Source organism: Danio rerio, chromosome 1 (genome assembly GCF_049306965.1).
Source record: "Danio rerio strain Tuebingen ecotype United States chromosome 1, GRCz12tu, whole genome shotgun sequence".
NCBI lineage: Eukaryota > Metazoa > Chordata > Actinopteri > Cypriniformes > Danionidae > Danio > Danio rerio.
The window spans coordinates 40,934,460-40,961,399 of NC_133176.1; the positions used below are offsets into that span (position 1 = coordinate 40,934,460).

The 26,940-nt window shown below is 35.0% G+C and overlaps 1 protein-coding gene and 1 long non-coding RNA gene across 8 annotated transcripts in view; both read left to right on the forward strand.

The window, feature by feature from the left end:
• The window catches only part of galntl6 (polypeptide N-acetylgalactosaminyltransferase like 6), a 727,623-nt gene that overhangs the window by 413,457 nt on the left and 287,226 nt on the right, over positions 1–26,940 (forward strand). For all 7 annotated transcript variants that reach the window (XM_073948271.1, XM_073948265.1, XM_073948277.1 and 4 more), the window contains one exon: positions 26,794–26,902. In XM_073948271.1, coding sequence (XP_073804372.1) covers positions 26,794–26,902 — 109 coding nt within the window. The remainder of the gene's footprint in view (positions 1–26,793; positions 26,903–26,940) is intronic.
• LOC101883643 (uncharacterized) lies at positions 14,359–16,677 on the forward strand. The gene is made up of 6 exons (XR_012407226.1): positions 14,359–14,597; positions 14,701–14,781; positions 15,083–15,183; positions 15,339–15,408; positions 15,875–16,057; positions 16,151–16,677. It is a non-coding gene; the product is annotated as an uncharacterized lncRNA (long non-coding RNA).

Here is a 26,940-nt window from a genome sequence, read left to right on the forward strand (position 1 = left end):
ATTGATAAATAAGGGACTAATCCGAAGGAAAATTAATGAATGAATGTGTTACAGTCACCTGTGATCTAGCTACTGCAGATCACTAAAGAACTACAACTCTGCCACCAAATGGACTACAAATTACAGCATGTACCACACACACAAACCTGCTCCTAATCTCGTCTGTTTGCAAACATTCACAGCTGAAGCTGCTCAAAGACCCTAACCCTAACCCAGACTATTTATACACCACATTTGCTCACACACATTGCTGAGTGTTGTTTGTCTGTTTTAAAAGTTAAATGAACCTGTAACTTTATGTACCCTTCTCCTTTCCTTGTCTAGCTTTGTTCTTTAATTCTTGTGTTTTATGTTATGTACTCCTAGCCTTGTTCCTAGTTTATTTTACCTTTCTCTGGTTTTGACTATTTGCCTACTTTATTGACGACGGCTTCTGGATTACCTATATCTACCTGATTGTTCCTGTTGCCTGATTTTACAACCATTAAAAGTAAATCTGCATTTAGATTTGCACCTTTGTGAAAGCCTCCTTCAGTTACAGAATAAATGAGTTTTGTTTTGATACCAAAGTTGGTACAAAGAACATTGTATTTTCACTTGTATTGGTACTGAATACTGAAATGTTGGTACTGTGAAAACCCTAACTGGCAGGACAAAATGTGATGGGTTGTCAATTATCTGGTCAAACTTAATGCAGGCACATGGTATTGCCAAACGAGTTGGTGTACTGAACAAGTGAATCTGACCCCAAGTAAACAAGTAAACAAACCCCTCCCCCAAAGAATCGTATGGCTATAAAGAGTGATTATTGGTTATATCAAACGGAAGGTGAGATGTCCTTCATTTTGGTGGCCATACTGAGCGTTACACATCTTCACATTTATAGTAATGCAAGTGAACGTGCTTTGTATATCTTTAGTCTCTGAAAATACTTTTTTTGTTCAAAGATTTTTTTTTTTTAAATAATTTTTTTGTTTTTAAATTTTAATAAATTATTAGTATTAGAATAAAATATATAGCAATTTAGGAAAAGACAGTTACTACATTTATATGGGTTTTATTTTAACAAAGTTAAATAACTTTTTAGGGAATTTTATTTTAAGTTTCTTAGAATTCCAACACAGGCTCATTCTGAAAACGTACCTCTATGTACATTTCTTAAGATCGTCGAATACGTCCCAGGAGCTAAGTTTTTTTTTTTTGCACTTTTTGTTTTCACGAATCTAGGAGCATGTATGTGCTGTGTATGCTTTTTGAGATTTTAAATTTCTCTTGCAAGTGCCATTCACACCGGCTGTCGACTGACTAAATGACTGACTGACCGATCAACTGACCCACACTCCCACTTTCCTAAACCCTTCCAATAGTATTTTAAAAGCACAGATTGACCCACCCACCCACTTTCCTAAACCCAACTGACAAGCAATCCAGAAAAAGAAAAGCCCTCGTCTGATTTTTACCACAGGAGAAGCAGTGACACAGTAGGTAGTGCTGTCGCCTCACAGCAAGAAGATTGCTTGTTCGAGCCTCGGCTCAACATGTTTGATTAATTAATATTAACTTTTATATAAAGTATATTTTACTTAACATGTTAGTGATGTCTAATTAATTAATCTTTAATTATTTTGTTATATTTAAGTTTGCCATTAATAAAAAAAGCTATGAAAAAACAGCATAAATGATATGTATATATATATATATATATATATATATATATATATATATATATATATATATATATATATATATATATATAAACTTTTGTAGCACAATTTTATACTTAAAAGTAGATTTACTAACTAAATCAAAACTGCTTTGCACATTTTGCATATTTGCATACAATTTGTTTCCTGTGAGTGACATACTATATAAGCATACATACACATATATTTATAATTAAAATAATAATTAATTGTAATTAATGAATAATTATTTATTAAAACATGCCACAGTTTGTTCAGAAAACCACCGTTTAATAAAAAAATCATTGTTTATTTACCTATTATACATTAAAATAAAGTACTGTATTCTAGTATTTTATCTAAGCCAACACTTGTCACATTTGTTTTACTTTTAACACATCTATTCACAGTTTGTGAACAGTACGTTGATGTGCTGTCTGAGAGGAGTCTGTGAACTATTTTTTGGTTTTCCAATATAGGTATTACATTCTCCAATCTTCCCCTTTATATAGAGTTACGGTAGAGCAGTATTTGAAAGAAATGTGAAAGCTCTTCAAAGAGACAGAGTATAACAAAGAAAGTAGAAGAGAATAAGAGGCCACAGAGGAGAGAAAATGATATTTAGAGTTTCTAATTTCATGAAGATGATTCTGGGTAAATGAGTCCTGCCCAAATGAATGGACTCATAAAAAGAAATAAAGTTTAAAAGCCCTGGAATTAATCATGCTACAGACGTGCTGTGACCATCAGGAGTGTTTCAGAAATTGAATAATATGAGCTGCAATAGGTGTGAGTGTGTAGTTTCAGCAGATGTTTAATCTCTCTCCAGAGGAGGTGGATGTTGCTCATGCTGAACACCATCAGATCTGGAGTCCTTCTCCCATCAGGGCACTGGAGGTTAATGTAAAAATCAAGCTCAGCAGCATGTGACGCATGAACCATCAGTGTGTTTCACTGCACCTTTTTTTCCAACACAGAGACAGAATTTCAATCAGGCCAATTTTTCAATTGTTTGCACTCAAACACTGTAATACAGTATATAAAATGCTCCAGGATGTGCAGTTATTTTCAAGGAAACACTCAGTTGAAGTAGTTTAAGGAAGGTCTTGACCGTAATAGTTTCCTGTATTGCTTTGACAGGATGTTTCACTTATTCTGAAGGTCCTTACAGCTGACAGAAGCAAAAAGAAATTAGACCAACATTGATAGTAACCAGGCAAGTGCACCAGGTAAACATGAATCATTTGGGATCTCTTAGATTTATGCATAAATTGGGCTGACAATGTGTTCTGATTTCTGTTCTGAGTAACAGTAATAGAACAATACAGTAATATGTGCTTATTACCTGTTTAATAACTGGTTGACTCTTCTTAAGCCTCAACCAAATGTTTCCTGTAATTGCAGATCAGACCTACACATAATCTGGAAGGATTTTGAACCATTACTCTTAAAAAATAAATAAATAAATAAAATAAAATAAACTTTCAGTTTAGCAATAATCTTGCAATGTCTGGTGTGAATCACTTTCTTAAGGTCATGCCAAAGTATCTCAATCGGTTGAGGTCAGCACTTTGACTGGGCCACTCCAGAAGTGTATTTTCTTCTGTTTATAACCCTGCCCATCCTACACCATCCCGATCCGAGCTTGGATCGAACCGGTGATCTTCTGCATGCAAGTCAGTTGCTCTACCAAGGAGGCTAAAGATCATGGCATCTAGCATTTGTTGCTAGAGCACATTTAGAGGTCAGACAAGTGAGGTTTACCTGCACAGAACTTCACTAGGTGGCCTCTGCTACACTCTCCCCCCAAACCTCACTCCCATTCGGTTCATGGCACCAATGTATCCCTGCCGGCCCTACACTACCCACTCCGAGCTGGGATCAAACCTATGACTCTCCGCATGTGAAGCGGTTGCTCTAACATGGAGGCTAAAGACCATGGCCTCTAGCGTCTGTTGCTAGAGCAAAGTGAGGAATGAGGTTTACCTGCATAGCACTTCACTAGCTGACCTCCACTAAACTCACCCTCCTGAACCTCACTCCCATCCGGGTCATGGCACCAATGTAACCCCGCTGGTCCTACACTACCCAAAACCGCTCCGAGCTGGGATCGAACCAGCAACTCTCCGCATGTGAGATGGTTGCTCTAACAAGGAGGCCTTTAGCTTCTGTATTTACCTGCCAGCACTTTACTTGCTGGCCTCTGCTACATGTTTCATCCATTCTGTTTTTGATTTACATCTATGCTTTGGGTTGTTTTCCTGTTGCATCACCCATCCTCTGTTAAGCTTCATTTGGCAGACAGAGTGCCTCAAGTTTTCCTGCAAAATGTCTTGATAAACTTTGGAATTCATTTTACCGTTGATAACAGCAATCCGCTCATGCCCTGAGGCAACAAAGCAGCCCCAAACCATGATGGCCCCTCCACCATATTTTACAGATGGGATGAGGTTTTGATGTTGGTGTGTTGTACTTTTTTTGTATCGTTCTTTCCAAAAAACTCAGTTTTGGTTTTATCTGTCCACAGACTATTTTGCCAGAAGTGTTGTGGAACATCTAAGTGGTAAAATCGTTAATATTACTATAATAATCCAATTTGTAAAGCAGGTTGCAAACTTCAAACATGGCAGCAGTGGTTTCGTCCATGGTGTCCTCCTATGAATTCCATTCTTGTTTAATGTTTTATTTATTGTAGATTTGTCAACAAAAATGTTAACGTAGCAGAGATGGGGCGACGCAGGGGTGCAGTAGGTTGTGCTGTCGCCTCACAGCAAGAAGGTCGCGTGGTCGCTGGTTCGAGCCTCGGCTCAGTTGCCGTTTCTGTGTGGAGTTTGCATGTTCTCCCTGCGTTCGCATGGGTTTCCTCCGAGTGCTCCGGTCCCCACAGTCCAAAGACATGCGGTACAGGTGAATTAGGTAGACTAAATTTTCCGTGGTGTATGAGTGTGTGTGTGAATAAGTGTGTGTGGATGTTTCCCAGAGATGGGTTGCGGCTGGAAAGGCATGCGCTGCGCAAAAAAGCGTGCTGGATAAGTTGGCGGTTCATTCCACTGTGGCGGATTAATAAAGGGACTAAGCCGACAAGAAAATGAATGAATGTAGCAGAGATTTCTGTAAGTCTTTAGCTGACACTCTAAGTTTTTCTTCACCTCATTGAGCATTCTACCCTGTGCTTTTGCAGTCATCTTTACAGGATGACCACACCTAGGACGAGTATCAACAATGCTTTCTCCATTTGTAGACAGTCTATTTACAGTGGGCACATGAACATCAAGGCATTCAGAGATACTTTTTTAACCCTTTCAAGCTTCATGCAAGTGAATAATTCTTGATCGTAGATCTTCTGAGAGCTTTTTTGTGCGAGGCATGGATCACATCAGACAATGCTTTTTGAAAAAAGCAATGGTTTAGATGGAGATCAGAACATGTCTTCTGTCCAGTTTATGCAGAAATCTAAGTAATCCCAAAGGATTTGCATATTTTTCTTGCAACTTTAAATATATTTCTTGATTAAAAATTAAAACATTTGGTCACACTTTATTTTGACAATCCACTTGTTGAATTTAAGTTACATTGTATCTTGCCAATTAATTCTTATTACATTATAAGTAGACTGTTAGGTTTGGGGTTAGGATTGGGGTTAGTGTAAGTTAACGTGTACTTGCAAAGTTTTTTATAGCCAGTTAAATGTCTGTTGAAGGAGCAGTATCAACAGAGATTAAGCAGACAGTCTAACAAATGGACCATTAAACTAAGTGTTACCCAAACATTTCAATGTTTTTCACATGAAATTGTATTTGTTTCCTTTTTATATAATCTACAAGTTTGGTTTTGCGAAAAATAACCCAAATACAAAACAAAAAACTCTGACTATATTTTTATGTTTAATGATTTAAATTTGTATTAAAATAAATCTGTTCTGAAATTTCTGAAATCCACAGTGTAATTTATTATATTTCAAGAAAACAAATGCTGAAGAAATATAATTATTATAATAATTTGATTTAATCATTGATGTGAAACTGCCATATGTGGCATTTAAGAATGATGCTTATTATATCCAAACATAAATACAATTAAGTTTAAGTTCATTTAAAAACAGACACAATGTGCTGAGAGAGAAAGAGAGAGAGAGAGAGAGAGAAATGCATTCTTGCAGAAAAAGTAATGTCAAATATTATTTCAAATTTTTGCTGTCTCTCAAAAGAAAGAAAAAAAAAATTAAGTTAATAATAATAATAATAATAATAATAATAGTAATAATAACAATACTACTACTACTACTACTTCTACTACTACTACTACTACTACTACTAATGATAATAATAATAATAATAATAATAATAATAATAATAATAATAATAATAATAATAATAATAATAATAATAAAAATTTTGGTTGAGTAATTTGGAAATTTTACAAGTATTCTATTATATTTTTCTTTTAAGAACCAAAGTTCAGAACATTTTTTTTTTTGTTTTTTTTTGGAAATAGCAGTCTTTTAAAATAATCATAATTAATCAACATTGAAAATATTACTAGAGCTTGCTAAAGCTTGCTTTATTTTCACAATTCTTCTACCCTGGCAATCTTTCTGAATCTCACATTGTATAAGTAAAAAAAAATACTTATGCATAATTACTGAAGCTCTGGCTCTTACCGTCTGCTCTACTGTTCATGACCTATTTATGACTATGAACAGAACTGATGTCAGATTCGCCAAGCGTTTCCATTATTGCCATCATCCTTTTGCATACCATTGTCACGGGGCTTATTTATTTCACAGGTGCACAAGTTGCGATCTCTGATCTTCAGTGGCAGACACAGGGCCAAATGACGTGGTTGATCAGAACACAATGGTTCCTGTCTTCATGGTTCATGTCTTTTCCCCGCCGTCGTTTGAACTCATCACGGGTCGAACGGTCGCAGCCGGCAAAATGTTCTGCTTGTGATGTGAAGCAATGCTCTGATGTGCAGATGTTCTCATTAGCTGTACCTATACTGAAAATGATCCCGTTTTCTCAGATAATGATGTATCCTGCAGTGGACATCCAGCGGTTTTTGTTCTTGTCTTTCAGAAACAACTTTGGAGAGCTAAATGTTGGTGCATAGTATAGAACATTGCTAATGATATTTTGTAGGACTGTGCAATATTACAATATATATATATATATATATATATATATATATATATATATATATATATATATATAGTATATGGACAAAATAAAAAAGTATATTGTTTTAAATTTTGCTTTATTGTTTACAAAACACAATATTGGTAATAAAAGTTTTTTTTTTTATAATTTACATCAGCGCAATAATTCAAGCAACTATAGTCACACCGCAAGATATACAATATTGAGTCTATTATACATCAATGTTGAAAATTATAATGTATCATTTGCATATGATTAAAGGCCTATGACTCTTAGAATTGTACAGTATGTTAAGCTAATAAAATACTGTTAGTCTCGGAAAAACAATTAAATGATATTTTAATTTATCAATCTAATAAAGTGGCTGGTAACTATATAGAGAGCAAGGCATTTCCCACAGTATTTCCTAAAATATTGTTTCTTATGAAGAAAGTATTATTTGTTTATTTCGGCTAGAATAAAATACTTGTTTTTTAGGGTTTTTTAACATTTTAGGGTCAATATTATTAGCCATCTAAAGAGATTTTTTTTTTTAATTATGTACAGAACATATACAACTTATACAATTACTTGCCTAACAACCCTAACATAATTAACTTAGTTTAACTAATTAACTGATTATTTAAAATGAATTGAATTAAAGTAAATAAATGAATTTATGGGAATTGCATTGATCAATATCATTATCAGGCTATTAGATGATGTTTATTGTGATCATGAGGTTTTTATCATGTCGCTCAGCTCTGACACTTAGACTCATATCTTGTCTGCATGTGCTGTTTATATGCATAGCCTTCTGGCATGCATTCACTTCTGAAATAGCTCCTGATGCCTGCACAAAAAAAAAAAAAAAAAAGCTCATTTTAACTGTCCTTGTCATCATCGACTGCGCCTGTTTATGGAACTTCACTTAGTTCGGTCTCACCTCTGCTGACGCCTACTGTAGGCCATTCAGAGAAAGATTGTATTGAACAAACAAAGCACCAGCAATCACAATGCCAGCAGAGCAGCCGCGGCTGACAGACAGAACTCAGGACATTGAAAACCAGCTCTAAAGGAAGAAGCTGTGAAAAAGAGTTCCGGCAATGGGGATTTTGGACAGCACTGCTAAACGACATAATTAGAGAGTGGCTCTGGCAGTGTATAAAGCATCTGCTTGCTTATCTGTTGAAAAAAAAAAAAAAAAAAAGAGGGCGATGAGAAAAGGGAGGAGAAAAACAGCAGAGAATTGCAGGGGAAACAAGCTTGCCAAATGTAGGGTTGACAGAAAAGCCTTTATCTTGCACACCTCATTTACAGACTGGGAGCTTGAATGTAAGTATAGAATTGGTGAGGAAGTATAGTGTACGTTGCAACTGACAGCAAAGCCTTGTTTGGGGTGTCAATCCAAACAGTGTAAAGCTGCTGGACAAAAACACATTTTTGTTAAGTAAAATAAATTACAGAAAACAACAATAAATTAAAAAATGAAACTAACTGAAACGAAGAACTAAAATTAAATTATAATTAGCTAAAATATTTTCAAAATTTATAAGCAGTCACTTAAGCTAATTTAATGCTGTTAGCTGTAGTGTTTTTTTAGGTGCAGTGTCTTTTCAAACATACATTTATTCATTTATTTTTTTTTTTTTGGCTTAGTCCTTTTATTGATCTGGGGTTGACACAGCGGAATAAACCGCCAACTTATTCATAAGTTTTTATGCAGTGGATGCCCTTCCAGCCACAACCTATCCCTGAGAAATCTTTTTAAACAATTATTTTATTTTTATTGCTAAGATGTTTGCAGAAGAGTTAATGTAAGCTGTGCAAACACTAAACTTTGCTTTGGTCAACACTGGACATGTTCTCCAAAAAAAGGGCCCAATCACACTGAACTTGCTTTTCCGTTCTAAAAATACAAGGCGCACCACACTGCCTTTTTATTGACAAGAAAAAAGAAGCGTAGTGCACTTATTATTTCGCTTGGCAATGACTGAATCAGCTGGGTATTGTCAGAGAGTGTTGTCGTTGATATTGTTATAATTGTAATATTCAATAATATTGTGATATTCAAGATTTGAGAGTCATAGTACCGGATAACTCAAAACAGCAACCACAAGTCTCTTCTCCATCTTCAAAAGTCATTGTATTGTTGTCTTGCCAACACAAACACTGCTGTCACCTCAATGGAAACCCCGCCTCTGCTTTTATTTAATTGGAGAATGAAAAATACAGGACTGATTAAAGAGTTGACTTTTTTCAACTGTGAGCGCACATCGCACAATGGCAAAAATGTGAGGTGCAGCAGGCGGTTAAAATGTGAGGTGTGCAGGGTGTATAAGCAGCGAGGAAAATGCTCACGGTCATTAATAAAGGATTCAAAAAAGACGCCTCTCAATGCAAAAAAAAAAAAAAAAATGCATTCAGTGTAATTAGCCTCTTACTCTCTTAAAGGGCCATGAAACCTCCTCGTTTCAGCAGGGTGTTTTCACACCTCTACTTGTGGGAGTGTCTATTTGGGCACGCGCGAGTTTCAGAGTCAAAATACACACACACACACACACACACACACACACACACACACACACACAAACACGGGAGAAAGTGATGGTGTTTAACCTACATGGACATCTGTAGTCGAATTATTTGCCAAATTATTAAATGGTGGACTTTAACTGCAGTTTGGCTCTTTCATTCAGGGAATTCATTCATGCCCCTCGCGACAAACGAGATATTTGATTCGAGGAGCTGCTCTAAGTGTGTATTTTTCATGCAATGTTTGATACCGCACGGCGAATGAGAGAAAAAAAACCTCCGCATTTCCCGGAAACATAGATGCACACGGCAGGTTGCGTCAGAAAGCCGCGTGTGTTATTCCGGTCACTAAATGCGGTGAAAACCCTACACGAGGTTAAAGTTTGGTTGTGGTGCTAACATGTTTACACTCGGTGCAATAGTTTGTTAGATATGAACAAACTGAATAAACAAAGAGCACTGGTCGCTCACTTACCAAATCTGTAGAGACAGGACAATCACCAGCAACTAGAGCCGCGTCTTTATGAAGAGAATACTACAAGCGAATCCGGATCTCAGCGTTTGCAGATGAGAACAGCTCTCAGGTAAACAATGATCCTCCTTAGACACGTAAGTTATTGTTGTCGAGCGTCGCATACACTGTAATCCACACGTGACTCTGAGCTCTCACAGAGAGAAAATGAAAACGAAACTTAACTGCAGCAAACTATAAAAGCAACACTTCACGCTTGTTTTGCCAATAGAACGTGGTGTGTCTGCCGTCTAAACACTGTGACAGTAATGAATATTAATAAAGTTGCACAATAGAGCGCGCTGAATGGTTTGAACCAAGCCTTACTCATGCATTAATGCATCACACTGTAAGACGTAATAAGTCTCTGTAACACCCTATTACACCCTACTCTGTAACAACCTATTAGTAACACTCTGGCACAGACGTCCAGTCTACACGCTGGAATACAACGCTATTATGTCATGACCGTGACGCAGCTTCAAAAATTCGTTTCAAACCGGAAGTACTAATTTGCTTGAAATAACGCAAAAACAACCAATTTACACTTTTTAGTGAAATATAGGTGTCCTAATAGTATTTTTAGCAGTGTGGGACACATATACGACTGTCAACAGCTCAAAAATGTGTTTTGGTGTTTCGTGACCCTTTAAACTCACTATTACTAAAACTGAAACTAAATAGAAAAATCAAATAAATGTGTTTACAAAATAAAAACTTACAAAACCACTAATAACACTAACTAAAACTAAAGTCAAATGTACAGTATCTTTTAAAAATAGTGTCAAAAGAAAAAACAAACAAAAAAAATGGTCCAATTGTGATTATTTGAATAGAATCCTATGTAAATGACTGCTCACTAAATGTAATGACGCTCTTTGTTTTTGTCATATGCATTCATTTTAGTGGCAAACAAAAACAACAACAGTAGCAGGGTTAGCATTACAGATGGTATCTGACATCCTAAAAATGTGTTGCCAATTCACTGGGATATTGTGTTTATCAGGTAACACTTTATTTTGATGGTCTGTTTGAGTGTTAGTAGACTTTCTGCTTAATATCTGTTGATTGTGACATTAACTTAACTTTGCAAGTACATGTCAACTTTCACTAACCTTAACCATAAGCCCAAACTGTCTACTTATAATCTAATGAGAATTAGTTGACATGTAACTTAAATTCAACAAACAGACCATCATAATAAAGTGTGACCCAACAGGGAAAAATTTTGTGGCAAGACTAACTGCGACAGAACATTGCCATTCATTATTTGACTTTCACTTTACAACTTTTATCTAAGCAGCAACATCCTGGTCTCCCTCAGAGCCAATAAGAAAGTCAATGAAACTCCAATTCATTGACTGGCCATTTGAAGCTGTCGCCAAAAGACAGTTGATGCCATAGACCCAGTACAGTTTTGATAAAGGAAGGCTTGCTTTGTTCGGGACTTGTGAAGCTGTCCATTGATGGATTTGCTCTTTAGTGTTTAGACTTTCAGCAGTGAAATTTAAACCACACCGAACTAAACTAAACTGAACTTCAACTCTGAAAACTGGTCTGACACAGTTTCAATTTACTAGAACTTCTATGTTAAGCTGCTTTGGCTCAATCTACAATGTAAAAGCGCCAAAGAAGTAAAGATGAATTGAATTGAACTTCTATAAGCTTTAACGTTCTTCATAATTAAGGGTGTGGCCACTTAAGTGACATATATCCTGCTTACTGTTACGAGCCCTTAACTATATTCCAGTCAATGTACTTGGTATCTCTGTCAAATCTATGTGACAGTCTATTGTATTGCTTTTTTATATTAGTTCTTAAAATGATCAAATACTGTGGCACATTGGAGTTTGTTGTGCTCCAATCTGGCCTCCATATTTCCATTGAGTTATATTCTTAAATAATTTTATTCATAAACATATTTAATTTGATCAAACTAATCCTTTAATAATTGTAATTTTATTTAAAACATTAACGCACTCCAGAATCTGACAGATTGATTAACTGTAAGCTATAAAGTAATCATCTACAATTCTAAATAGTCAAATTTTTTACTATCACAGACTATATTTAAAGTATTTATTTATTTATTCTACTGGAGAAAAACAACATAAGTCTGACGCCTAACATGGCTCAATTGATTTTGTTTTTAATCAAATATAGCGTACAGTATTTAGCATGCAACATGTGGCCAGAACATGAACAAGTCACATTTAATTACATGTTTAGCTTAAATTGTTAAACATAAACAAAATGACCCAGGCATTTCCAGTTGCACACACACTCGCATTTTTGCCCATTTTCAAATATATATGAGTGAGCCTATATGGTGAGCCTTCATAAACTTATGGTGGCGTCATAGACAAAATGTCCATATTTTTATACAGTCTATGATTTCAGCATGGTTTTGTTTATACTGTGTGTACAGGGCTTATATTTAAAGTGTTTTGACAATGTCTCATTTCTTGTTTGAAGCACATTGATTAGAAATGTTGATACTGTACAGTAGGTACAGTTCTGATTTTTTTTCTGCAAATTGCCAATAGGACATCTAAGGTTACCTGATGAATACTAAATGTTGTCAGCTTGTGATTCAGCAGTGTTTTCTTTCGACTTAGCTTTATTGGACCTTGATCTCTGCTCTTTCAGCTCTTAATGTTGTACATTTAAATGTGCAGTTTGACAAAGTGGATTTTTTGTACTGTAATTTACATGTTCAACTCAGACAAAATGCCAATAACTTTCACCTTGATTAAATTTTCAACATCAAAATGTATCAGTGCAAAGATCAAGGTCCCTTATTTTAAAAAAAGCATGTGAAAACATTCACACCAGCTCTGAGTAGCTTTTAATTAATGTAGATTTGTTACAGGTTTTAATCCTATTTAAATCGCATTTATGGAAACTCATTTCAAATTGACCTCTCTAGGATATGGAACTTGAAATGGATTTGTCGGCAGGGATGGATCTAGAAAATTATTTATGGGGTGGCATGAAAATGATGAGGAGTGGCAACACTAAATCAAGCATCCCTGCATGTTTTTTTGTGGATTCAATGAATGCTATACATACTGCTTTACAACTAGCTTGCAATGATTGTTTTGTAGGCCTAATCAAACATCCTAAAACAACAGTCTTAGAAAAGTATGACAGTAATTCTCGATGTGATGATTTTCAACTACATTTCATCAACTTTTTTTTATTTTTAATGATAAATATGCTACACACTCACCGGCCACTTTATTAGGCACACCTGTCAAACTGCTTGTCAATGCAAATTTCTATTCAGCCAATCACATGGCAGCAACTCAAAGCATTTAGGCATGTAGATATGGTCGAGACGATCTGCTGCAGCTCAAACCGAGCATCAGAATGGGGAAGAAAGGTGATTTAAGTTACTTTGAATGTGGCATGGTTGTTGGTGCCAGATGTGTTGCTCTCAGTATTTCTGAAACTGCTGGTCTACTGGGATTTTCACGCCTTACTATCTCTAGGCTTTACAGAGAATGGTCCTGAAAAAGAGAAAATATACAGTGAGCAGCAGATCTGTGGGTGCAAAGGTTGCCTGGTCTGATGAGTCTTGATTTCTGCTGCAACATTCTGATTGTAGAGTCAGAATTTGGTATCAACAACATGAAAGCATAGATCTATCCGGCGTTGCATCAACAGTTCAGGCTGGTGGTGGTGGTGTAATGGTGTGGGGGATATTTTCTTCGCAAACGTAGGGCCTATTAGTAACAATTGAGCATTCTGTCAATGCCACATCCTACCTAAGTATTGTTGCTGACCATGTGCATCCCTTTATGACCACAGTGTACCCAGTGATTCTCTGTTGACTACTTCCAGCAAGATAACATGCCATGTCATAAAGGTCTAATCATCTTAGACTGGTTTCTTGAACATGACAGTGAGTTCACGGTACTCAAATGTGCACCAAATCTTAATCCAATAGAGCACATTTAGGATATGGTGGAATGGGAGATTTGCATCATGGGTGTGCAGCAAATCTGCAGCAACTGCGTGATGCTATCATATCAATATGGACCAAAATCTCTGAGCAACATTTCCAGTACCTTGCCGAATCTTTGCCACGAAGGACTAGCAGTTCTAAAGGCAAAAGGTGGTCCAAACCAGTACTAGTAAGGTGTACCTAACCTAAGTGGCCGGTGAGTACGTAAAAATACAAAAATACTAATAATTTACATATTTGGTTAAATAAGGTGTGATGAAGTTCAAATATACTTATTTGATACAAAATAGAGGTCATACATTATCTAAAACAGAGGACATACAATATTAGCAGATTTATTATTTTAAACACATTTTGAGCTTATAATGCATTCCTTTATGTATATAGTAGCAATATTAGTACACAAAATATGTCTCAGCGTAGATTACACTAATATAAAAGAATAATGACCAAATTGGAAACTATATATATATTTATATATATATATATATATATATATATATATATATATATATATATATACACTGTTAAAAATTGCTGTTAATTTACGGCAAAATTTTAACAGTATAATCCTGTTATTGTCAAAAGCAGTATGTTGCTGTTTTTTTACGGTTTTTGAAATGACGTAGACGAAATTTAACATTATTTTACTGTTTTTATCACACCAATGTAAAAAAACAGCAATCAACAGTATTTTTTGAACAGAAGACGTCAGCCATTACATGTGGATTTTCATGCTTCTTTTAACTTTGACTTACTCGGTGAGTGCACCTTTATTTAGCTAATTTTACACAAAATACACATTTGTGATTGCACATAGGCTAACTGGATGCTGATATTGTAACTTTTTTACATCTATTTTAGTTCTAAATCAGTGTCAATGTGCAAACTGCATCTGCATTGAGTGGAACTGGATTTCTGACACAGATATTTCCTGATTACATGGTAAGTCAGACTATGATAATTAAAAATGATATAGGCTATAAGCGTATCTACAAAGTCAGTATTTAAACATATGTAGCAACAAAGTAGTATTGATTTAGGTAGCATGATGAAAAGATTGTCATCTTATAGTTAATTTTAGCTTTAGCTTTTAAGAGCTACCTAATATGGTTTCAATGTAGGCTTTGATAAAACATTTTTCCCCTAATGCTGTGTTTAAAAATGTTACTGTTGTTGGTTTGTATTGTAATGCTACTTTGTCGAGTACAATTGGCTAATCACCACGATAAACTGTTTTATACAGTATGTCCTTTTCAGCGCTGAACCTGTGAACATGTGAACATGCTAACTGCATCATAGAGTGGAGCTGGATTTCTGATACAGATATTGATTTCTGATTACAAGGTGAGTTTAATGAAACATGATAACATGGTAAAGTTATTATTATTGTCTATATGGTATTATTGTCCTAATAACTGAAAATACAATTAAAAAATGCTATGCATACATTATGGTTGTTAATTTTGTCTCTTTCCTCATCATTGTAATTCTTGTCTTAGGCATCTTCTACTGTACCTGATGTAGAAAAGACCCTTGAACTACCTGCAATTCCTTGACTGATACTTTTTGGTATGTTTAGAACTGTATTTTATTACTTATGCAACTAAAGGTGTTTTCTCTGTATTTTAGCAAACATGGTAAATTCTTTTAAACAAAACAAAATACACAAATACATAAAATAAATGTTCTGTCATATTTTACCCAAGCTTTCATTCACCTTTGGAAAACATTATATTAAATTCACTAAATTACTCAATTTTAGTTGTTTAACACATCAGCTATGTTGATCATAAATATTAAGTTAAATAAATCACAAACATTGCAGTGACAATTTCACAATACACAGTATATACACGTTGATTTCAGTGGCTGTCCAGGCGTGTCCACAATCAACATTTTCTAATGCATTTATTGTGTTAAATGAACAGGGCTTTGAGACTAAGTAAAATTATGTCAGCTTCCCTCACATATATTTTCAAATAGGCAGTAGAAAATATAATTTCATGTGACTGCTGACATTGTTTTTTTCTTTTAGATGTTTTAGGAAAAAAACAGGAAGCTACATTCATAAATGGATGATCAGTTTTGAGGGGCAAATAATCTGAGAGAGCATCCAGCCATGTTTTCTGTCTGGTATAGCTGCTGTGTTTTCAACTTACGACATTTTCGATGTGGAGAACCAAGCTGAGGCTGCATGCACATTGGAATTAATTCAGAGGTTAGACGATTAAATTCATATATTTATTTCTCTTCACATTATTATTGTATAAACTTTAACCCACACTAATTCTGAATGTGTGCACTTTTTTAGGAGCTTCATTGGTAAACCCTAAGGCTCCAAGAGTGGACACATCCTATCGAAGGGAATGGGGAAGGTCACCCACAAAATGAATTCAGTCAACACTAAGGTTGCCAGTTTACTTAAAGAAGCTAATGGACTTTGAGTTGGATGTCATATAAGTGTCCCCACACACACACACACACACCTTACACATCCTCTTCACTAATGGCACTCATTTTATTGTGTTAGTCGCGTAATTTTTCAGGTGTATGTTCTTGAATACCTAAACTGTTCATTGCATTCTTTTTTATTTCTTAATGACTAATTCTGTAATTCACTCAGAAGTTTTCAGAGTAGTAATTGTTGGAGTAAATCTACTTGGTTTTCCATAGCCACTAATTTTGAAATATAATAAGTGTAATAATAATTTTGAAGTGTAATAAGATGTAATAAAAGTTAAAGTTACACTGCATTTTTTTATGTTTCCAATAAGGCTATATGTGTGCATTGTATTAAACTGTGTTTTTATAACAAATAAAAAATGTATATATACCCATTTTCTTAGCAGTTCATTTCTCAGGATAACATATTTGTAGTTTACAGTTAAAAATTCAAATAAACATTAATTAACCGTTAATTTTGACATTAAATTACTGTTAATGTAGTAAATAACAGCTTTATGCTGTATTTTCTAAAAACAGGAACAACCTGTAAATTTCAACTACAGCTAGATGCTGTTAATTTAACAGTAACTTGCTGGCAACTGTGCTGCCAGTAACTTACTGTTTTTTAACGGGACAATTTTTAACAGTGTATATATATATATATATATACCCACTGTTTCTAGGGTTTGATTTGTTTTTGTTTTGAGAGAACATGATTCTGTTTTGGAGCAGCCTTATGAATTGATATCGAAGGCAGTGACACTTTTGAAGGCAAACCCACCACCACCATGCTTTGTTGACCACTTTTAATTAGGCAGCACATTGTGCCGTGAGCTTCCCCACTTCAGTCTATGCCTAGTCAGTAATTGCTAAATTTACTGTAATCACTGTGAGAAAAGCAGAACTTGATGGCCTGCCAGAAACTCCTGTGTGGCAAACAGAAAAGGGGGAAAAGAGAGAGAGATTGACTTAATTAGCCACTTGTGCTTTCCATGCATCTATTTGTCAAATTGTGTTTAATATCAGACATGTCAATATTTAAAAATACAACATATTATAACACACACTAATTTATTTTATGAGCATAAATACTGTATGTATATATATATATATATATATATATATATATATATATATATATATATATATATATATATAAATATATATATATATATATATATATATATATATATATATATATATATATATATATATATATATATATATATTAAACAAAATGCATTTTCAGCATATTCAGATTGTCGTATATGCAATGGTTTTCATCACAGCACCAAATATTTTCAGATTTATTAGGATCTTTATGATCAGGCACAAACATCTCATCATAAAACCTGCCCATTATATTGATTGAAACGTTTATGACTGTTTAAAGATCTGTTTATAGATCTGTTATACTTGTAAAGCATTTATTCATCTTCCGCTATGTTAATTTTGTTAGTTGACTTTCAATTTGACATTAAAATCAAACGTTCTCAAAAAATGTATCTATTTCTCACTGTTAATGTTATGTAATTGTATTATAGATTTATTACAAAGCCTTGTTATGTAACTTTTTTGTGCAAATGTAAAGCTATTATTCATCTTAGGCTATGTTAATTTTATTAGTTAACTTTTAGTTAGACATAAATATCAAAATCTTAACTGTGTTATTTAATGAAGCTTTTAAAGTAGAGTTTTATTTTCTCAATAAATACATTTTTTTAACAATTTTCTCAATGTTAATGTTAGGTAAGTGTATTAAATAATTATTATAAAGCCTTCTTATTTCACTTTTTAAGCAAACGTAAAGCGGGTATTCATCTTAGGCTATGTTAATTTATTAGTTAACTTTTTACAATAAAATCGCAAGCTCTCTTTTTGGAGGCAAATTGTCCTCTGGTTGTACTGTTACCACTGTTGATATTCCACCTTGTCCGATTATTGGTTTATTTAGGGTTCTCCCTCCCAGCCACACTTTACCCTCTCATTTTGTAGACTTTATAGCCTTCCTAACCCTTCTGACTTGATTAAATCCACTGAAATGGAAGAGCCCTTACCTTCCTTCTCACACTTGTTGGAAAATAAATGTTGTTTATTTTATGAAATTAGAGAAAATTCACTGACCTATTTTCATTAAATTGTTGTAATACCTTCGCAAACATGTCCAAACTCTTCAGCTTGATCCTGCTCTTCTGATCCCCACCCCCTACTCACAGCTTGACACTGGAAACTAGTTCTGGTCAGCATATTTTAGACCTATATATGTAAGATTGCAATAGTGTTTTTATTGATTTATACATTTCTAATTTTATTAAAATAATTTTTTTTTGTTTTGTTTTGCTCAAAAACTCTTTAGTGCATTTGCTTATTGTTACATGTTTTTGATGTCCTTTTTGTATATTTTTATAATGTGTTTTACAATGTGTAAATAAAACATTTTAAACATTTTAGTCCTTACTGAGTTATGTCATGCAGCTTTTAAAGTAAATATTGTTTTAACTTATTAACATTCATAACAAATCTATCTATTTTTTTACTGTTGATTCTACTTGTATTATAAGATTATTATAAATCCTTGTTAATTACCTTTTTTCTGTAAATTCAGTTGTTTTAGAAATTCCGGTTTTTGCATATAGGGAAAATATTAGGAATATTAAACCTAATTTATAGGTCAAACTACTTGCTCTACAAACCATTTTATGACAATACTTAAAAAAATACATAATAAGAAAAGTAATAAGATAATAATGAGCTTTTTTATAACTAAAATTTAATTGAAGAGAATGAGAGCAGAAATCTAGAGCCAATAAGGTTCCAATGGTTGCGTCCGCTCATTTGTGAAAGAATTAGGTCAATAAAGTGTTACTTACAGTACTTTATGTGAAGCTTTGGCAATTGAATTTGTTTTAAACATTTGTTAACTCTTTTTAACATGCCCTTTAAAGTAACCCATATAAGCAGCTGAATGACATATCATTAACACTGTACCATACAAATATCTGTAAATTAGGAGTTTTCCATATTTAGTGACTCATGTTTTTATTAATTTTTTCATTTTTTAAAAAAATTGCATTATGAGACCATGCTTTTTTTCCAACAACATTTAACCTTAAAAGTTCAGAAAAAGTGACTTTATTAACATCTTTTATAGTGAAGTATTTTCTGATTTGGTGTTGTATATTATGCTACAAAAAGTACTTTTTTCTGTCATTTTACAAACATATCTCTCTATATGTCATGATTTTATTCAATATATTATTTCAAACTACTAAAATGTCAATAAAAGTCACTTTGTTAAACTATCGAATTGAATTTCCAACATCAAAAGTCAGCAGGGCAGAGATGAAGCTCATACATGATGCAATTCACAACCGAAAATAAATCAAAAATACTTGAATCACAAAATGTGGAAACTGTTAATTAACAGATACTATTTTATAGTGTATCTATCATGTTAATACAAGAATTCAATACAATGCCTCACATGCCATATAATAAGAGAATAAATAACATTGGAATCAGAAAGAGCAAGAGAAAAAAATGAAAGAAGGAGATGATCAAATTAAAGCATGAATTAAATAAAGCTGTACATGAATGAATCGAGCATATGCGTGACCTGAATGAACTTTTGTTTCGAGCTATAGCTGTATTTCTGAATGTGGGTGTATGGAATAACGAGAGGCTTTAAAACAGTATGTCCATTTCTTCTTTGAAAGTCTCCAAAACACCATTTTTTCAGAGCTCTCCAGTGTCTGGCAGATTGCTGCTAACCACACTGTTTTGGAACAGTGGATTGCTGTGCTGTTTTCTACATACTGCATCTATTTTTTCATGTTTTTGAAATGTCTACTTCTCGAGCACAGGAAGCATTGTTTGGCTCCTGATGTAGGCCATCCATGATGAACAGAATAACTGAATCTTGTCGCTTAATAGGAGTGAGTTTTATTTTGTGTACTGGACATAGAGAAGTAAATAGCTTTGTGGCGTTTCAAAGTAAAATAGAAGATTGTGGGTTTGAGATATTTAGCTTCACTTGGGTATTCGGCACATTTGTACTGCGTGTTTACGTCTGTCAATTGTAGCTCTTCTCAAAAAAAATAAGCACTTTTTTTTTAAATAACCTTCGTTCAGGTGCATGGAACAACATGTCTACATGCTGGCTTAAGTGTCAAACAGTTATGTTTCCATGTTGTTCTAGCTGTACCAAATAACACAGCTGTTATTGGCACTCATAATTTGTCGAATTTGTCTTCACAGCTTTGTAATTTGACAAAAAAAGAGAAATATTATCAATGAAAATAACAACACAAATTTGCAAGAATGCAATTTCTTCAATATATAGCCATTTTAAGAGCTGGCTTTTGCAGTAATGCTATAGAAGAACTATTTTTAGTTCCATCCAGAACCATTTATTGAACTTAAAAATACTTAAAATATCCTCTTTTCTGTTTTTTTTTCCCACTATAAAGAACCTTTTTTTTCAGTTCAGTACTTCCATAGATGATACTACGATGTAACTATCAATGCAAATAAAGAAGACAAGGAAAATAGAAAGTATTTATCGCGATTTTGCGATAGCTGAATCCAACACGTAATCAACAAAAAGTCCAGCAAAATTCTTAATTTCAGAGCAAAATAATCCCAAAATTATTAATATTCTCATAAAACATCAAATTCAACACCATGTAATCAAATTATATTTATTGTAATTTAAAATAAATTGTTTTACATGACTTATAAATGTTAAATACGCAACAATCGTGATGTATTCGAGTGTTTCTCAAAATGATGTCTCATCTGCCCCCTTACAATCCTGACATTACATGGAAGTGGGGCAAGATTGTTTAATCTGTAAGCAGACACGGATGAAGTGCAAATCGAGTGAATAACACAGTGCGAATTGGGCGTTTTGTACGTTTGATGCACTTCAGACTGCAAAAGAAAATGTAAGCAAACAAAGGAAAGCAAGCAGCTTACAATGATGGTGATTGGTTCAAGGATGACAGCTGCTGCACGTTACCGAATTGTAGGACGTTATTTTTGCTTTCCATGTGTGGCTGGTATTGTAAAGATTATGGCAGATTACCATTCGTCTGTCCACCAGAGGGAGCTCTCTTCCGAATTTTGATTGGGTACTTCCTCTGTGGTACTTCCTGGTAGCCACCTTATATAAGCACACTGTTTATTAGTGGTGGGCAAAGCGAGGCTTCATGAAACACTGAAACAGTCGAAGCAAATTTGTCGAAGCTTCGAAACGTTTTAAAACCCCACTCTGTCATTTTTATGTATTGCACTGAAACAGCTTCAGCAAGAACATTTTAGCAAATTCAGGTATTAAACCCCACTTTGCAGCTGTGCACCTTCAAAAGATTTAGTGGAGGTGTTAAGGTTTCCGACTTCCATGCGGGGATAGTGGGTTCGAATCTAGGCTAAAACAGCTGTTTTGAAATACTTTAATACCAATTAGTAATGCTTTGTTCTTTTATCGTTTTGTTTCAACATTGGTCTGACATTCGAATAAACACTTTGTGAATAAATATGTCTTGTTTTGGTCTTAAAACAGGGTTGTTGATAGATCAGACACAGTTGTGGCCAGAAGTTATCAAGAATTATTTATTTTATTCATTAAATTACCCATTTATTACATTTCATTAATGTCTACCCAAACCCAACCATCACAGTACTGTAAAAATATTTATTATTGTTTTACAGTTTTTCAAAAATGATGCTATATGGCGTATCCGCAGCTGTATCCTATTTAGGCTGCACCATAAAACAGAAACATGATTAAAATACATAAAACCATGATTTTGGAGTATTTGTACAAGTAGGGATTTGAACCCAAAAGTCATTGGAAGCATATTAACACCGTGCACACACACAGTCCACTAGGCCATATGAGACAGGATTTGTTTCTGACCCTGGCAGTTACATGCAGATTCGCCAGCTCTCGAAACGCTTCTAAACTGATCGATGCTTTGAATCGCTTTAGTCACTTGACTTGGATGTTTTGGATTATGCTTCGGTGCAGTATTTTAAAACACTTGCGCTTCGGGATCTCGACACTATGTTGAAACGTCAGCCATCCCTACTGTTTATGTCTATTTTCTGCAAAGTATTGCCAGTTTCATGGCCTTTCAAAATGCTTCCGTACTGTTGTGTTTGCCATTGTGTTATGACCTTATTGCCTGCCTTTTTGACTACTGCTTTTTGGATTTTGCATTCTGCCTTGCTTGCTTTTTCGGACTGCCTCTTTGTTTGCTTGATTTTTTCCTGATTTATTAATTATAATCTGCCTTTGTTTGATGTACGCTGTTTGTTTAATAAATCTCCAGCATTTGGATTCATTCAGCCTCCATGTCTTCACCTATGGCTCACTCACAGGTAGTCAGGGGCGGACTGGGACCAAAAATCAGCCCTGGCACTGTAGCCACATTACCACACCGACACAGCCCCATACACAGACACGCACATTTACTACATATATTGGTGTACAGATGGTGAAATAATATAAGCACTACCATATTTAATAGATATTTAAACATTTAATGTATGTGACTGGAACAATAACAACTAATTTATAACAAATTTAAACATGCAATCATTTCATTCATTCATTTTCTTGTCGGCTTAGTCCCTTTATTAATCTGGGATCGCCACAGCGGAATGAACCGCCAACTTATCCAGCATATGTTTTACGCAGTAGATGCCCTCTAAGCTGCAACCCACTAGGAAACCCCTACACACACACACACACACACATTCAACTACATGCACTACGGACAATTAAGCCTACCCAATTCACCTATAGCACATGTGTTTAGACTTGTCAGTGAAACCAGGAGGAAACCCACGAGAACATGCAAACTCCACACAGAAACACCAACTAACTCAGCTGAGGCTCGAAATAACAACCTTCCCCTGCACTGTGCCCTTTCGACACTATTTCAGTTAATTTTATGCAGTTGGCAGCGTCTGATTTTAAAGACATTTTTTTTGTGCTTTCTTTGAGCTTTTCGGCACCACTTTTTCTTTTTTACGGTCCATCTCTGACAATTAGCTTGTGTTGCACTTACTGTTTATTTGACATTCTTGACAGATTTTGATTATGCCTGCGGAACCTCTAATTGGTTCAGCCCATCTTGAAACCAGCCGATCATTGTTTGATTGGGCCAATGCTTAACATTTATTATTATTATTATTATTATTAGTATTATCATCATCATCATCATCATCATCATAATCATAATACCCATATCTTGAAAGAGATAAAAGCTGCCTGCATGTAAAACAGTACATATAACAAAAAATAAATAAATAAATAAAATAGCTGACCGGCCCACATTTAAAGAATGGTCCAGCCCTCCTGGCAATTGCCAGAATTGCCAGATGGCCAGTCCGCCCCTGCAGGTAGTCTATTATGATGTGCTTAACTCTTTCCCAGCGGTTGACGAAAGAAAATGCTTCCCTGCAATTGACGAGTCTTAAGCAATCTGTGTTTTAGGTGTATTACGGTATGGGAAGCCCTAACACATGTCCTGAGTGAAGTACCTGATGACAGATACCCCGGGGAGTGAAATCTGAGAGAGAGAAAGAAAGATCATGGATAAAAATAAAAGTTATACAACCTTCCCTGGGCATAATCCCTACTGTTTTAGATATATTTTAGATCATGTCTTGACAAGAGACCAAAAAAAAGAAGCTTTATTTTTATGATTTGTGTCATTATCATGCCATCACGGTGGCACAGTGGGTAGTACGATCGCCTCACAGCAAGAAGATCACTGGTTCGAGCTCCGGCTGGGTCAGTTGACATTTCTGTGTGGAGTTTGCCTGTTCTTCCATGTTTGTGCAGGTTTCATACAGGTGTTCTGGTTTCCTCAACAGTCCAAAGACATGCGCTATAGGTGAATTGATTAAGCTAAATTGGCCATAGTTTATGTGTGTGAAAGAGTGTGTATGGGTGTTTTCCAGTGTTGGGTTGCAGCTGGAAGGACATCGGCTGTGTAAAACATATGCTTGATAAGTTGGCGGTTCATTCCGCTGTGGTGACTTCCGGTGAATAACTGAATGAGAACTGAATAAATAAATATACACATAGCACATACATGCTGGATTCACCTGATTTGTTGAGAAATGGGTTGCGGATCCATTCCCTGGCAGTTTGTGGGTCCTTCACTGGGCCTTTTCCTCTTTGGCAAAGAAACTTTCCTAAGACATCTGTTTCTTAGCCTAGTCATTTTGCTAGCTTGTAGGACTAATTTTGTCACTCAAGTGAACGAAACGTAACCAAGAGAAGATATTTCTTTTCAGAATAAAAGATTTTTCAAAATAAAAGATCATTCAGATTATAAAATAGAAGTATTGAATGATTTGGGGGTTGAAGTACACTGGTTTAAACCTGTATCTGGAGTAAAATAGGGTAAAAATGGTATAGCTTGTGTCATCTGAAATGGCCAGCAAAATAAAGTCCTGTATTCCCGGTAATGCTGAAATGGAAGCAAATATATGAATTTCTAATACAATCATTTGGGACAAGACCTACATGGTAATGTGTTTCTTAGACTACTAACCAGTTTGCTAGCTTGTGGGTTACATTTTGACACTCAAATGATCGAAATGTAACCAAGAGAATATAGTTTTTCAAACTAAAAGATTCAGATTCAGATAATAAATAAACCTCTCATTTCATAAATCTGAATCTGGAGGAAAATATTGTAAAAATGGGATAGCTTATTGCGCTCTGCGCTGTTAAAAATGCTGTTTCACACAATCAATTTGTGTTGCGGCAACATGATTTAATTAAGTTGACTTATTTGTATTTACAGATTTAAGTAGATTAAACATAAAACAATTAAGATGTTCCTCAAAAAGCCCTCAAGAATTGTGTTGTCAACTCATTTTATATAAGTAGTTTGAAAAAAACTGCAAAGTTAATTTTTGTGTCAAATTGTGTCAACTGAAATGGGCAGCAAAATATAGTCCCATATTTCCAGTTATGGAAGCAAATATACATATTTCCAATACAGTCATTTGGGACAAGGCCTACATGTAAATTACTTAAAGCAAACTTTAGTCAACCAATACAATAATAACCTCAGCAAGCTCCACCTGTGCTCTGCCACAAAGTCTTGTCATCAGAAGCGTGCATGTCCCTGTGGATGAGTGATATCCAACATTGCTTCCAGCAGTTTTCTCTTTTGCGATTGTTAAGTCGGTGTCACATTCTTTGTGAAATTCCCAACTGCAAGGCTGGAATGTGCTTGCATTCTTAAGTTTTTTTTTTTTTTTCCTACAGAAACTCTCAGAGGCCCTAATAAAGCAATGCTTTTGTTTTTAAATTATTCACAAACACAGTGTAAAAAAAGAACTCCGCACCAAATCCTCAGAGCTGCTACTGGAATCCGAGCACCTGCCTCCCATAATCCACTCTGCTAAGTAGCACTCTAAATCATTTCACAAAAAAAAAAAATCTCTGTGTTTTTCTCATCGGATTAATTTTGACTGAATAGCCTCTGCCATTTCTAATTTGCTCATCCTAAGCATTTCCATGGTGATGCCTGCGCAAAGACAAAGCACTAAAAGGCATGCAGACGTATTCTGCGCATATTTCCCAAGCACAGCATCCAGAATCCATCTCTCAAAGCTTTCATCAAAACTATTCGTGCTCCAGTATCCCCACTGCATTAGCACCCGCCGCCGATGAAAAGAGCTGTTATCAGGGGTCTATCTGTGAGAATGGGTAAATTGTAGATCAAATGGGGCCTCTTAGACCTTCTAGTGCTACACTTTTTACATCCCGTAAACGCCTGTTGCGCAAATAGAAGAGGTGGGGAAACAACAGAAGAGCACATTGATGCACTTAAACAAGCACTGTCCACCGCACACCTCTTATCACTCCACATGATCATTTGGAGATGCTTTTTCATTCCCAAATTAGAAGGGTCCACCAGGCAAAAAAAAAAAAAAAAAAAAAACCTTAACATGCTGTGCTGGCAATGATGGAAAAGATGTTTGGCACAAATTCTGCTCCACCGAGCTTAACAAACCCTTAAATCCTAGATGGATGTCCAGCCGGGAAATGCACACCATGCACATCCGAAGAGATCACAATGTATGTTTATGTATAAGCGCGAAAAAATGACTTTTTCAATGCAGTTGATCAAATCTAAAGCATAATCCTGCCTTTTGTTTGTGGATCAGAGCTATCGGAAAGCTTTCTGGTTATTTAAGTTTCTGGCTACTGTAATTTCAGACTATTTAATGTGTGTTTGCTTTGATTGAAGTTTTAATCATTGCATTATAAGGCAATTCAGGCGTGAGCAAGTTACCTCGGGGAGTTCTTGGAGACGTTTCATATTAAAGTTAAATTGCCTCGGATAATGATGTTGTTACTGTTGTTTTTCATTGTGTTTTTAATGCATTTCAGATCTAAATTGATTTTCAAATGCATTCTGTGTGGAAGTTTTACCTTGATTTTTTTTGTTTTATGTTTCGCTTTCTCATCAGGGCTTCCCACTGGGCTTAAATGACGGTCACATTTATACCTGGACAGACGGATTGAGGAGAAGAGACTGGCATGACTATGAGAGCATCAGGAAAGATGGGCAACGTGTTGGTACGGATCTTAAATTTACTATTTATTTATATAATAAA